We start from the raw sequence: 13,807 nt of genomic DNA, 5'->3' as shown, positions 1-13,807 counted from the left end.
CTTATCACATGTCTATTCAGATGTCACCCTTTATGGCCCTGTATGGGTATGAGGCACCCAATTTTATGGATCTGCTTTTGAGTGACAGTAGAGTGCCCAGTGCAGGTGATTTGTTACAGGAGAGTCAAGACATTGTTAAGACTCTCAAGGATAATATAACTAAGGCACAGAATCAGCAGAAGCAGTATGCAGATCAGAAGAGGACTGAGCGGACTTTTGAGGTTGGAGATATGGTGTATCTTATGTTGCAGCCTTACCGTCAATCCACTCTCAAGAAGAGTGGTGCCGAGAAACTTAAGCCACGATACTATGGTCCATTTAGGATTATCAGGAAAGTGGGAGAGGTGGCTTATGAGTTAGATTTACCGACAGAGAGCAAGGTGCACAACGTTTTTCATGTGTCACGCCTCAAGAAGGCGCTAGGACATCATATTGTGCCTTCTACAGTACTACCACCCCTGGATGATGAGGGAAAACTTGTTTTGATACCGGAGGCTATCATTGATTTCAGAGAAAGGAACTTGAGGAGACGTAACATCCGGGAATATTTGGTGAAGTGGAAGGATTTGCCAGTAGAGGATGCTACTTGGGAGAATGAGGAGATTTTGCAGCATCCGGAGTTGAAGTTGCTTGAGGACAAGCAATTTCAGGAAGGGCGGACTGTAATGTCCCCACCTTTTTAGCATCTCATTGGAGTTCTTAGCCTTTACATTCTCCGAAGGCTAAGTGGAGAAATAAGGAGAAATTGATTAAATTAATTTCTTATTAAGTCATTAAATAAAATAAAATAAAAAAAGGTGACTTTATATTTAATTAATTTAATTAAAAGTGACTTAAGTGATTTATTTAAATATTTTAATGTTATTATAAAGTTATAAAGTAACTTTATAATAATAAAGTCACTTTAATATTATAATGTGTGAATATGTCTTTAATCCCACATTGGCCAAGAAAGTGTTCGAGCTCTCATAAGAAAGAATAAGAAGGGACTTAAGAGCTCATTTTATATCATCCATCCAGAGAATTGATATTTGTTTGTTATGAACTTGGGAGAAGAAGCCAAGGGTTTCTGATTCAGTCAGCCATTGGAGAGCGACAATTCTTCAGTGTTGCAACCATTTGAGGTGGTGAAATATCCACTAAATTTGGCATTTCAGGAGAGCTTCATTCTGGAGTTCTATTTGGGCTTTAAAAAGAAGGGAAGACATCTAGGGTATGCAGATTTTCGAATATATATTAATTGCAGACCTACAGTTTCATTTGGCAGCCATTAAAAATCAGAATTGAAGCAATCATTTCAAAATACAATTGCTGCTACAGTACCCGCGCTACAGTAAACGCTATAGTGCCGCCGTACGGATTGCTACAGTGCCGCGTGAACAGTACCGCATGAATAGTGCCGCCGTACGGATTGCTACAGTGCCGCGTGAACAGTAATTTTTTTCAAAAAAATTAAAATTTGCAGTTGGCAGATTTTTTTCAACTACTGGGACAGCAAAAATCAAGTTTTTATCTTACATTGTAATGAATTTGTTTTCTAGGCATATTGGCCATAAAACAGAACAAACATTCCCTTGATAGTTTCGTAAATTAATTCCAGCAGTAATATTATTGTTCCAGTATTATTTTAAGCATAGGAGTTTATTCCAGTATTGTTTCATTGCTCATTATTACCAAAAAAAAACACAAAAAAATCTATAAACATTCAAAAACCAAAACAAATTCAAATCTATTGCATTCAAAAGAAACAGTCAGCAGAGGAGAGCCAAGTTGGGTTCTTACACGATATCATGGGGGCCCAGGATGGCGGAGAGCGTGGGGATTTGTGCTTGGGTCCAGAAAAGGGCCCTTACAAGAGGTAGGGTTGTAGCAGCTACCTCATGGATTCTAAGGCATTCTCATTTTACCTTGAGTAACTTGACCAAAATGGTCTCTCAATGGTGGGCCATTTCTTTTACCTCCTCAATAATTTGCTCTCCTTTTTCCTTAAGGTCTCGCATCCATTCCTTGACGGCCTTTGCAGTATCTCGTACTCCTTCAAATTCTATCGTGGTTCTTTGTGCGAATGCTGTTGGGGGAATGTGGGATTTAGAAGCATTGTGCAATGGTCGTAGGAGTTGGTCAATGTACCCCTCGGCCTGTTCAGCACGAGCTTGATACATGTTCTTTTCAGCTGTCATCTCTTCAAGTTGCCTGAGCATGTTCTGTACTGAATCCTTGAATTCCTCCTTTTCCGGGTCCTTAGTGGCTCGTCCGATGGGGATAGTCGTGATGCTATAATCAGCCAGTGTAATCTTATCTACTGGCTTGTCTACAGGTGGGGTGGCAATATGAAGGGTACGGTTCCTTTGCTCATCTTTGGTTATCCTGGAATACGCCTTGGGCTTTTTCTTCCCCTTGGCATTGGCTTGGTCTATATGTGAGAAGATGTCCTCCAAGTCGATGGATGGCTTGGTGGCGCCTTGCGCTGAGCTCGAGCAATTAACCATTCTTGAGGTACAGTCTGGGCTGATGCTATGGTTAAATGGGCACTCTGTTCTTTAATGTTTTCAGCCGGCTCATCGCATATTTGCAGCTATTCCGTTATAGGAGGAGTAGAGGAAGTGTCAAGTTCCTTGCTCGCAGCCGAATTCTCTCCCACTTCACTGAACAATTGCCTAGTATTTTCATGTGATGGTTGTTCTTCAGTCTTTTCAGGCTCGTGGGTATCATCTATCCTTTGCTCTCCTTCAACAGTGGAGTCATCCTTGGTAGTATTATGGAGTAGCAATTCATGGTGGCTCTGTTGGGTGGGTTCATGCAATTCAATCCCCTGAGTGGATGGAGTCTCTCCTTCCTCAACTTGGTTATCAGGTTCGGCTGATTCAATGGCTCTTGGCTCAACATCCAACACGTCGGGTGCAGGAGGATCATCAGCTCCAAATGCGTCAATATCACTTTGGGAAGGCGGAGCAGGTATATAATCTAGTTCGACTACATCATCAGACGAACTGGGGTCCTTTGATGGTGAAGTGACCTCTGGTCTCCTAATAGTGATCTTTTCCCTTCTTGTTCTTTTGGATGTTCGAGTTCCTCTGCTGGCCTTAGCCTTCTTCCTTTTCTCAGGCTTTTCAATCTCTTCCTTAGGTGCACTGGAAGTTCCCTTATCTTCAAAGGACTAAGAATCAAGGTTACCCATCAAGTGGTAGGTGAACTGGACTCCCTCATGTATAAGTCGCTCAATTTGCTGGTGCAACCACTGATCAGTATATCTTCCTAGGGCTGCCATGACCGCCTCAAAATCAGTGATCGGGTCTTGCGACCAATCGATTCCTGGCAAAAGATGTCTTATCGCCTCAAAAATCCGGACTTGCAGGCAATTTCCTGAATCTGTCAATTGATCTGGGATCCAACGGTATTCATAGAGTCGCATTTGTTGCACACTCAACCTCGAATATTCGCGCCTTCGGACCTCATAGTCATCAGAGCAGTTCTTCCAATAATCTTCAATTGATTCTTTTGCTCTGTATCGCCTGCCATAGGCCCTCTTTGCCAGATTGTCGCGATCAAAGCATTTCCTTGGAAGATGCTCTTGTAGGCCATAGGAGGCTAGTTCTGCAAAGGATTCCTTTAACTGGGATGGGTTCTTTAGATAGACATCCTGATTACCTATAACCATAGGGAATGCGAATTCAGACTGCTTCCTGTCTCTGAGTAAGTTGTTTGCTGGACGTGACTGCCTTGTGACTTCCAGGAGAACTATCTTGTCGGTTGGGTACCGTGGAAGTCGAAAATGAGCACCCTCAAAGCCAGCTATCTAGATGTAGGAGAACCTTGGGAACTGGATGAACTAGGCCCCATACCTCTGTACTAGAATAGTAGCTTGCTCTGAAAGCCTTATGTGTAATCCTCCCTGCATCAGCCTGACCAGGCGCATTGTGAAGGCGTCATTGACGTGCTCATACTGACCAACTCCATAGGCAGGGCTGTTCCTTTCTCTTTGAGCTATGTCCTGATAGTGTAGCTGTGGATAACAATCGTATACCTTCACCTGATCAGGCCCATTCCCAATTTCACCTTTCATGATCAAACCCGGTAGTGGCTGGTTTCTGGCAAACATGTAGACCAAATTGGAGGTCATAGTGAAGTACTTCTTTGTCCCAAGTTCGATTAGTTGGGTGTGGATGTTGTCGCTTATAATCTGGGCCCAATCAAACTTGGATTTCCCAGTGAAGACCTGTTCTGTGAAGTAGAACATCCATTCCTCAAAGTAGTTGGATTGGGGAAGTCCCATAATCCTACTGCGTAATGTGACCATGTCCCCATGCTCGTTGTGAAAGTTGCTTCTAGGGGTCTTTTTCCCAATCCTGACACTTGGAGGTCTTCTCTCCTTGTACCACTCTTCATTTATCAGTGTTCTGCATCTGGCGGGGTTCATATCATATGCCCCCTGCACTTCATCTATTGTTGTTGCTATGGGGTTGTTCGGGAAGGGAATGTCAAATGTGTCTCCAATGGCTTCAAGAGTGAAGTTAGCGAGGACTATGTTCTCGAGGAGCACCAATCTGGAGCCTGGTTGGTAGTGTCGGGCAGCCTCTACTACTAGCTCATAGTTTTGCACTGCCGGGGGAGATCCTGCTGCCTAGGCAATGCCGCTTTCCATCATCCACCTAGGCCTGCCATAGGCATTAGGGGAGAAGACTCGGTTTCTGAAATCTTGAATATCAATATGCCCTAGGTCAGTATCACCTACATTCTCCCAGACCCTCTGAACTTTTGATTCCCTCAATCCCCCTCTTTAATATTGATACTTCATCCTTTTGACTCTGCGAGGGATATCTGATTTGGACGCTCGTGATGTCTCGGCTACAGCAGGTGTCTTTGATGATTCTACCGCCGATTTAGGCATCTATCCTGCACAACCAGACGCGTATTACGAGGTGATATAAAGGGAGTGAAGCGAGCTAGATAACGGATATGCCAGCATACAAGGATCAATTTGAAAACCGAATTTAATGAACAATATGACACCTTAGCTAAAAGCTTAATTGATTTAAACATGGATACTTATGAAGCTTTTCGATTACGAATTTATACTTAGGCATTTTAGGATCAATTTTCAAAATGGACGAAGCTTGAGAAATTTTCCCAAGTCTGAAAATGTGTTTTCTAGCTGATTCTTAGGAACAGACTCTGATTTTAATTGCTCCTAATGTCTTATAAATGAAAACAGATGCGGTTTCAGATTTAATCAATTCAATTCATTTTGCACATAGATCTATCCGATTTTGCATTTATTTCGGACGATTTCAAGAGAGAGGCGAAGCCAACTTACCCGGCGAAATGAATGACGTGAATCCGCACAACTTGCAAATTTGAATGGGAGAGTTCTGCAATTTGAGTTTTTAACGGTTAACTCCCTATTCTAGGTTTTCGCGCCTAAAATTTGGAGAAAAAAAATTGCAGTTTCGAGGACTTAGGTTTAGCAACTTACCTTGGTTGGATTTCGGTGATTTGCTTCTGCGTGATTTTACCTTGGGCGTCAAAGATGGGTGCCTTACAACTCTCCCTTTAAACTTCTAATCTTTTGCATTTTCTTCTATGGCAATTTTCTCTCCTAACGGTGCTTCGAAAATCCTCTTAACCCCACGATATTGCCAAGCTTCGGGAGTTTTCATGGGTTTTGGAAGCTTTTGTATTTTTGCATTTTCACCTAAAAGTGCAATTTTCGGGCTTTATGTGCCCTTTGCAAACTTAAAAAGACTTTCCACTTACCCCTTTGTATGCGTTTTCGGGGTTTTTGAATGTTTTGAAACCTTATTACGCACTATTCCTCCCTTATGCGATTTTCGGGCTTTAGGGGGGATTTGAAAACTTCGGCGATTGGTTGGAGTTTGCAAACTTCGGCGTTTTAAGATGCCTTGAAAACTTTGGCGTTTCCACGCACTTTGCCAACTTCGGCACTTTAAGAGGTTTTGCCAACTTTCTAACTTTAAAACTTTCACGCCATAATGCGCTTTTCGGCGACTTCATCCACTTTGCCAACTTCGGACCTTTAGTGGTGTTTGAAAACTTCGGCGTCTGGAGTCATTTTGCCAGCCTTTTAACCTTTTACATTTGCCCCCCAAAATGCGAATTTTGGTCCTTTAAGTGCTTTTGCCAATTTCGGCATTTTGGGGCACTTTGCAAGCTCTTTTTTCTTTTCGCGTTTTTACCTTCTAGCTGGCGAAAATCGCCATTTTCATCCATCTTGCAAACTCTTTAAAACATCATGTGATTCTTCTTTGGTGCGAATTTCAGGATTCGAAGGAGGTTTTGAAAATTTATACTTTTGCCTCCTCTTATCTCTCCTATATCCTCTTACGAAAATCGACGTCTTTGGGTCCTCATGTGACCTTCAGATGCTTTATCCTTTTACTTGGTGGACTTCGCCGGTTTCTATCATCCTACGCCTATCTTAGGCGATTTCACAAGCTTAAATGATCTCTTGAAATTTTCATGCCCGAAGGCTCAACTAATCATACGGATTCACAAGCTCTTCCGATCATAACATCATCATCTCACGGACTGATTATGGGCTCACTCAAAAGGACGCGAGACACTCTGTGCGGAACTCAACAAGGTGAAGGCGAAAAGACCAAAAAAGGAAAGGGGACCCTGTCGGCGATAGGGAGCGTGTGCAACGCAAAACACTATATAGGCACCTTGTATTTGGGCTCTTTATTAATTTACTTTTTCCCTGTAAGTAAAATTAAAGGTACCTTTTAAATAATTAATAAAGTAATACATAGACTTTAAAATTTCTGATTTTGATTAGCATCAATAATGATATTTAAATTACCCTTTTAAAAAAGATGATTAGCCTATGGGAAATAGAAATAAGATGTGGGTCTTCAATTAGACCATTTTTGTGAAAGGGTCATGACAATCTATCCTTTCTAAAATTGGTTGCTTGAAAGCATTTGCAAATCTGGATGCTCAAGTATCTCTCCGCCTTTCCGCATCTTTTGCAGGGAGAATCTTCCAACACACTAGGTACTCTATGGAGCTTCTATTCGTCAACTTCTTCTCTCTAATGGCAATGACGTCATAGAGCTTCTACTGATTTTGAATTTGTTGAAGATGGTCTTTGAGTTCTCTTCACATGTCTTGGCTATACTTAATGAAGTCACTAGCAGCCAATACCTTGATACCTGTAAACACCAAATTAATCAAAGTTGGAGCATCATAATCATATAGTGCCATAAATGTAGACAAATCTATAGACATATGGTAGGGAGTGTTGTTGTATTCTCTCAAATGGAGCAAATTGACCCATGTTGTTTGCTATCTGAAATGTAGCTTCTCAAATACTCATGGAACTATACTATCTTTGTCCATCCATTGGTTTGAGGTGGTAGTTTGTGTTTGGAGTGAGTTTTGCACCTGTCAATTGAAATAATGGTTACCATTAAAGGATCTACTATCTCTGTTACTTACAATGCTATTAGGTAATCCTTTAACTTAATCACTTCTTTGAAAAATAATTTGGTCATTTGTTGAGAAATAATAAAGAAGTGTGCATGATTGGTTAGCATATTCACAACATGAATGCAAATTTTTTTGTTTTCCCTTCACAAATGGCTTCCCAATCCAAATTCCAAATTTCATGCACAAAGAGGGTTTCATGCACTTAAATTCTCGAAAATAGACCCCAATTCACATTTTCCTTTTTTGAAATAAAATAATACTTTTTAATTCCCAAATAAGTAAATTTTACCCTAATTATGCAATGCATTAAAATGAATAGACATAAGCCCCATATTGATTTTCACATATTAAATTGCCCTTCAAAACCACAAAATTCATTTCCATAATAAATTTTACGAAAAATGCAAATTAATATAGTTGAACACTCTTCACTGGTCAATTAGTAAGGGGATTAGGTTTTTTCAAAACATTATTGATCACGGTATTCAGAATATAACATTGGTTATAACATGGGAAATCATACTCAACTGAGTTCAATGGGTAAGGTATAGTGGGAATTGGCCAATGTGATATCTCCTCATAACAACCATTAGGGTACGTTGAAAGGTGTCGAGCTAGGTGAAGTCGATACCTTGTACTTGTAATTACTCAACACACATCAAGGGTACTTGTGCGCACATATAATAGCCAAAGTGCATACAATTTCCCCGAATGGGGTCAACATCATAAACATGAAAGAGTCGCAAGATCATACATGTGCATAATCACTGAAATAACAACAACATTATACACACACTATAATAATACTATAAATGTCTTGTAAAGTTCACCAAATAGGTGCCAATACAAAAAGAATGGTGGTACACATGATCTAGAATGATCATATATAAGTATTGCTATATGAACCAGATCTCAAAATAATAATGTAAGAATGCAAATGCGAGAGGTGTTGCATTGAAGTTCAGGAATACTTTGTAATAAATCCACTACTTTAATTGGTGTGGTGGTTTGAAGTACTTGCCTTGCAATATTTTATATGTTTGTAATTGATTTGTTACCGTACTTATATTTGCATTTGTGTGGTGTCTTTTGTTAACCATAACATTTTCCATTTTGGCTCTTGCTTGACCAACTTTTTTAATTTATTTATGTAGATCTGGGTACACAACCTTCTTTGCTTGGGCTTGAGTTATGGGCAATATTTTATTTTCCCTTTTAACATAGATCACGTTGATGCGAGCCTTTTGCTTTGGACATCTAGTGTCTTTATGGTCTCCAAGTCCACATCATTTGCACAAGTTGCAATTTGTCTTGCTTGTTCTTGTTAATGCATAATAGCTTCGGTAAGATAAATGATTGAATGAGAGATAAATGAAGTCTCTCATTCAATCATTTATCATATTGATAACTATGATAAAACCATCAAGCAATTGAATCATCCTTGATAGTCATTCTATATTTGTATATGACCAAACTATTGATTAAATCATACTATGCATCTTTCTCATGTTCATCTATCTAATAAATCTTGTATCTAGATGAATATCGATCTAACATAATGATGACTACGATTAATATATTATCGGATTGCATATTATATCGGGGTGCATATAGTATATATCGAATGCATATCAGGTAGTGTTATGTTAGTCACCAATAGTTATCGGTGTGTTAGTCTACACCGATAGTTATTGGTTGTCAAGTCTAACACACCGATAACTATCGGCTGTTAGCATTGACAGCCACCAATATACTATCGGGTGGTAGCGATTGGTTAACACCGATAATTATCGGTTATACTCCACACCGATTGACATTTACGTAACATGCAGTTTATTAGTATTAAGTTATTAACAATAAGACACGATCAAGTAATGTCTTGATCGGTCATGACCGATCAAGGCATTGCTTGACCGTGCCTTGTTTCTCATATACTTAGAGTAAGTGGCATTCGTGAGATAGGACATAGAAAATATTAAAATGCTCCTCTCATTTGCCACAAGCAAGAAGATAGTTAGACATATACAATAAGAACGTAATAATACATATCAGATAATAGAAATATATCTTGCATATTGAATTGAGAATTGAACAACTTTTACAGTTCTGGCAGTTTGTCACAATAGAAGAGAATATTGTGTCTTAATAGAAGAAATAGAGAGGGGCTTTGGAAAATAGATGAACTTGGGTACAACTTATTAGCTACTTGTGCAAACACTTGCCTAGGTGATCCAAATTAGATCAATACTATTAGTAATCAAAGCTAATTGATCTAATCATATCAAAATTATTAGTCTAATTGACTAATTGTGCTACTTGAAGACACTATACGTATCCTTTACAGGACAAGTTTAGCTGAAAAACGGACTTTGCAGAAGTTATAGATATAGGCACAGGTGCAAAATGATTTCCCTGGTGATCTGGACACCTAGGAGTTAGAAGCAAGTGTGGAAATACGTACATCTGACAAGTTTGACTGAGGTCAAACCTGTCATACATGTTTGGCTGCAATAGAAACTGTCCTGCACCAACCAAGACACTTCAAATGGCTTTGATTGGAGTTGAAAATTTCTGCTACCTGACAAAATAGCAGACTCCATGGAACTCTAAGGAGGGAGATACATTTTGAGTTTCATTTTTTAAAGTCTTAACATTCTTTAGATACTATTTTTGATTTATTTGATGAGTTTTCTTTATGTGGACACCAATATTTGTTTTGATAATCTCTTAGTGGTTTTGGGTGTATTGAGTCCCATATAGTATGTGAATTTAGCGAGTTGCAGAGCTGTTTTACTGTTCACGGATTAAGAAACTGTTGTGTGGTATCCTTGAAGGTCTGACAAGGGCTTTAAGTTTAAACTTATAATGTCATAAGGAGATAGTGACAAGGGAAATCAAGGCCTTATACTTCTGGATGTTTTATTTGATGAGAGGTCTTAAAGGAGACTCAAAATGTCAATTGAAAAACATTACACAGTGGCATCCTGATACATGCTATTATGTCTAATTGTGAAAGTCTAAAATCTTTAGTTTTCCTGTACTGTTTGCTTTCCACAATTATCTTTTGTTAGTGCTTTACTTTGTGATGTGTTTTAAATCTTGTTGTTTTCAATTCATGAATACAAATATATACAATTAATTACAGCACTTAAGCAGCTCATCTCTAAGCATACCAAGACTGTTTTCTTAAGCAAATTTTGAAGGGAAAGCAAGTAGAACAATTAGTTTGTAGGAATTAAATTTCAGATTTATGTTGGTAAATTAGATATGGAATATCTATACTAATCACAGTTCTCCTTCTTGTTGACATGACTTGGTTTAGTTTGTTGAATATACAGATAAACTATGGTTGTAACTCACCTTTCCAGGACATTTTCATGCTAGGAATTTTTATTTATTTATTAATATCAGGGCTAAAGCTACCCAGTGGTTACTTACATACTCTTTTCATCATTGAGATATCAAAGGGCCATGAGGTGGCTTTTTCAATCACATTTAGTTTATAGAGCAATACCTAAATTGAAACACAATGGATTGTAATAAAAGATGTATCAACAAGATCATGTAAGTTTCCCACAAGGATGATATATAAACCTACTTCATCTAATCCAAGCATTATTGGAAAGATTCATTTTGATAAGAAATTGGGTTACTTGTATGTAATGTATTTTAGTCATATTCAGGAGCATGGTTGTATGACCAAGGGGACACTTAGTTGATCCCTTGGTTGACAAATCTAGCTTTTAAACATAAAGACACATGCTTGATGGGCATGGGGAACTTATAAAAGCTTATCAAAACCTTGTGCAGCCTGGATGGAGACAGCTATTCAATAGCTTTTCAATGCTTCCATCAGGAGAAAACAACAGAGCCCATTAAACAATGCTATGGCATCCAGAAATTTGTGGGAGATCCTACCCAAACTTGTCAGTGACAGATTTTGCCCAGACGGAACTTGTACATTCAACCAGAAGCTGTTATCATGCAAACATGATGGATTTGATCCAGAGTGAACTTGTCTTAATGACTGCAACAAGAGACTCGGGATCCCCTGAACTTGTAATTTTCACATCAGTAACAGATTTTTATAATTCTGAAATCCTATCATAGAAAACGGGCATACAAACAGACAATATAGATTGGAAGTTAGAGCACATACCCTTCCAACTATTGAGATGGTTTTGTTGCATTCTCCTTTTTCTGACCCAATGTGTGCATAATAATGATAGTCGGAATCTTATGAAAGCAATGCAGGGTTAAGAAAAGCAACAAATAATCATCTGGAGTGAATTCTGGAATTGTCATGTCAATATGCATTCTACTTGAGCATGACGATTGTTGATTGCATCATTAGAGTAGGAGAAAGTTAGAGTGTGGTACATGGATGTATGGGTTCATGGTGTTCTTGAAAGCTCCATGAGAGAAGAATTGGTTTTTAATCTTGCTGTTTGGTTGAAAGGATGTACAGCCCCATTTCCATGCTGGGGCTTTCCAACATTAGGTCTCTCCTGGGTGTATCTTGTGTCCTCCTTGTAGTGTGATGTTTTTTTGTGCACTTACTGAATTCTTTGTACTTGCAAGCTGATTCACATTTCTAGCACTAAGAAGCATCACAATTGCACATTCAGTTGATTTCAAGCATAGTTCTTGGTACACAGTAGCAAGTAGAAGCAAAATCAGTCATGAACAAGTTGGAGTATCACCATACTTCTTGTATAATAATTATTATATCATTGAATTTATGAATGGAAAGAAATTAAGAATCATATGTTGGTAGTAGCACCAAGGGTGTGAAATCTTATTCACACTAGTGTAGGCATGAGGTTGTGTAATGTAGCCAATTTTAATTAAAATTTGTGATACGAGATAAGATCTGTAATATACATCGAACTTCTGCTTTATAAATGTTAGTTTCAGTAGCAGTTTGCTTTGGGACAACACATAATTATCTTAAGTCTGTGTTGATAAATCAGATTTTGGTATGATTGTGTTGAGTATAGAACATATTTTGAAAGATAACATAGTGGTCTTAAATTAAAGTAGTGACATCAATTATCCTAGAGGAACCATGAAACATGTTGGTTCCTTCCATCACTTGCATGTTATGGTTGTCTGAAAGTTTTTTTTTCCCTTTCTGAAACAAAAACATCTTTGGGAATGCATATTATAAATAACATTTATTATTTCAAATTTTTTAAATCACTTCATTTTGTTGATAAAGATGGCACTTTTGCAGGTTATGGACAAGAAAGGAAAAGGAAATAGCAATTGTTTCACATGGTGGATTTTTGCGACATACATTGGCTCTCTTTGGGGTAGATTGCGACCCATCTGTTAGAAATGAGATCTGCAACGAGTAAGTATAGGGACAACAAAATAGGTTTTGTTTCGTTGACATAACCACAAGATATAGCATTTGGGAAGTAGTTTGCATATATGAATCAGATGTGTTCTCACCTTTTGTCTGTACTAGGGATTTTGAGTTGGCACTATATTTAAAGTATAAGGCATATAATATGATTGTTACCTTAAACACAATGTTGCAAAACAGAGGATTTTTAAGATTAGTTGTGATTTTGGTTAATGCTCCAAATTATAAGAAAATTCAATTGTTTTTCATAAATATTGCTGTAATTTGGTATTGATTAAAATATGGGACTATGATAATTACTTTTGATGAAAAATTTAGTATACTACGCAAACAATATATGAAAGAGTGTGTAGAAGAAACGAAAAACAAGAACAAAACCAAAGAAGGAATAGCTATATTCATGTGTAGAAATGACCAAAGTAGAGGTCAATGAGACTTGAAACTTGAAAGTGCTTCCAGCTACAATTCAAAATTGTTAGGGTAAAAAATAACCTAGCTTCTAATTTGTGCATGCGCAGAGATGGATATTATGTTTTTCTGTAGCCTTCTTCATCTATAAAAGAAAGGCAGGAGTGTGAGTGATATGTTCATTCCAATTTGGAGGGACTGCAGTGTATTTCATTTCAGATTTAATGAAAAAACAGTTGTAGGATTGAGAGTTCAATACTATGTATTCATTATTCATATTTTCAGATTTTACTGCTGACTCGCATTTTTGGTTCTTGCTTTCATTTATGCAGTTTTACCAACTGTGAGCTTAGATCAATGGTTCTCACAGACAGAAGGTGAATACAAATTTACACTTTCCTTTTTGGAAGATCCTAATTTTCTTTTATTTTTTTATTTAATAAGAGAGCTATGAGACTTAGTTAACCAAGGTCCATTTGTGGATGTCAAATCCTCTCCCTTCAAATTTTTTGAGGCTCTAAACTAATGGTTTGTGAACAGCGACAGCCCATCTCAACCAAATTCAGCCGAGTCTAACAG

At 38.1% G+C, this 13,807-nt stretch overlaps 1 protein-coding gene across 5 annotated transcripts in view; it reads left to right on the top strand.

Moving 5' to 3' along the window:
- Positions 1–13,807, top strand: part of LOC131074823 (phosphoglycerate mutase-like protein 1) — a 126,246-nt gene that overhangs the window by 111,914 nt on the left and 525 nt on the right. For 2 of the 5 annotated variants that reach the window (XM_058011530.2, XM_058011531.2), the window contains exons 8-10: positions 12,686–12,805; positions 13,561–13,605; positions 13,769–13,807. In XM_058011530.2, coding sequence (XP_057867513.1) covers positions 12,686–12,805; positions 13,561–13,605; positions 13,769–13,807 — 204 coding nt within the window. Of the gene's footprint in view, positions 1–12,685; positions 12,806–13,338; positions 13,395–13,560; positions 13,606–13,768 lie in introns of all 5 variants that reach the window. The other 3 variants (XM_058011533.2, XM_058011532.2, XR_009113126.2) reach the window with 2 other exon arrangements.

Source organism: Cryptomeria japonica, chromosome 6 (assembly GCF_030272615.1).
Source record: "Cryptomeria japonica chromosome 6, Sugi_1.0, whole genome shotgun sequence".
NCBI classification, from domain to species: domain Eukaryota; kingdom Viridiplantae; phylum Streptophyta; class Pinopsida; order Cupressales; family Cupressaceae; genus Cryptomeria; species Cryptomeria japonica.
The sequence above is the reverse complement of the archived record's forward strand: the minus strand, read 5'-3'. Positions and strand labels throughout refer to the sequence as shown.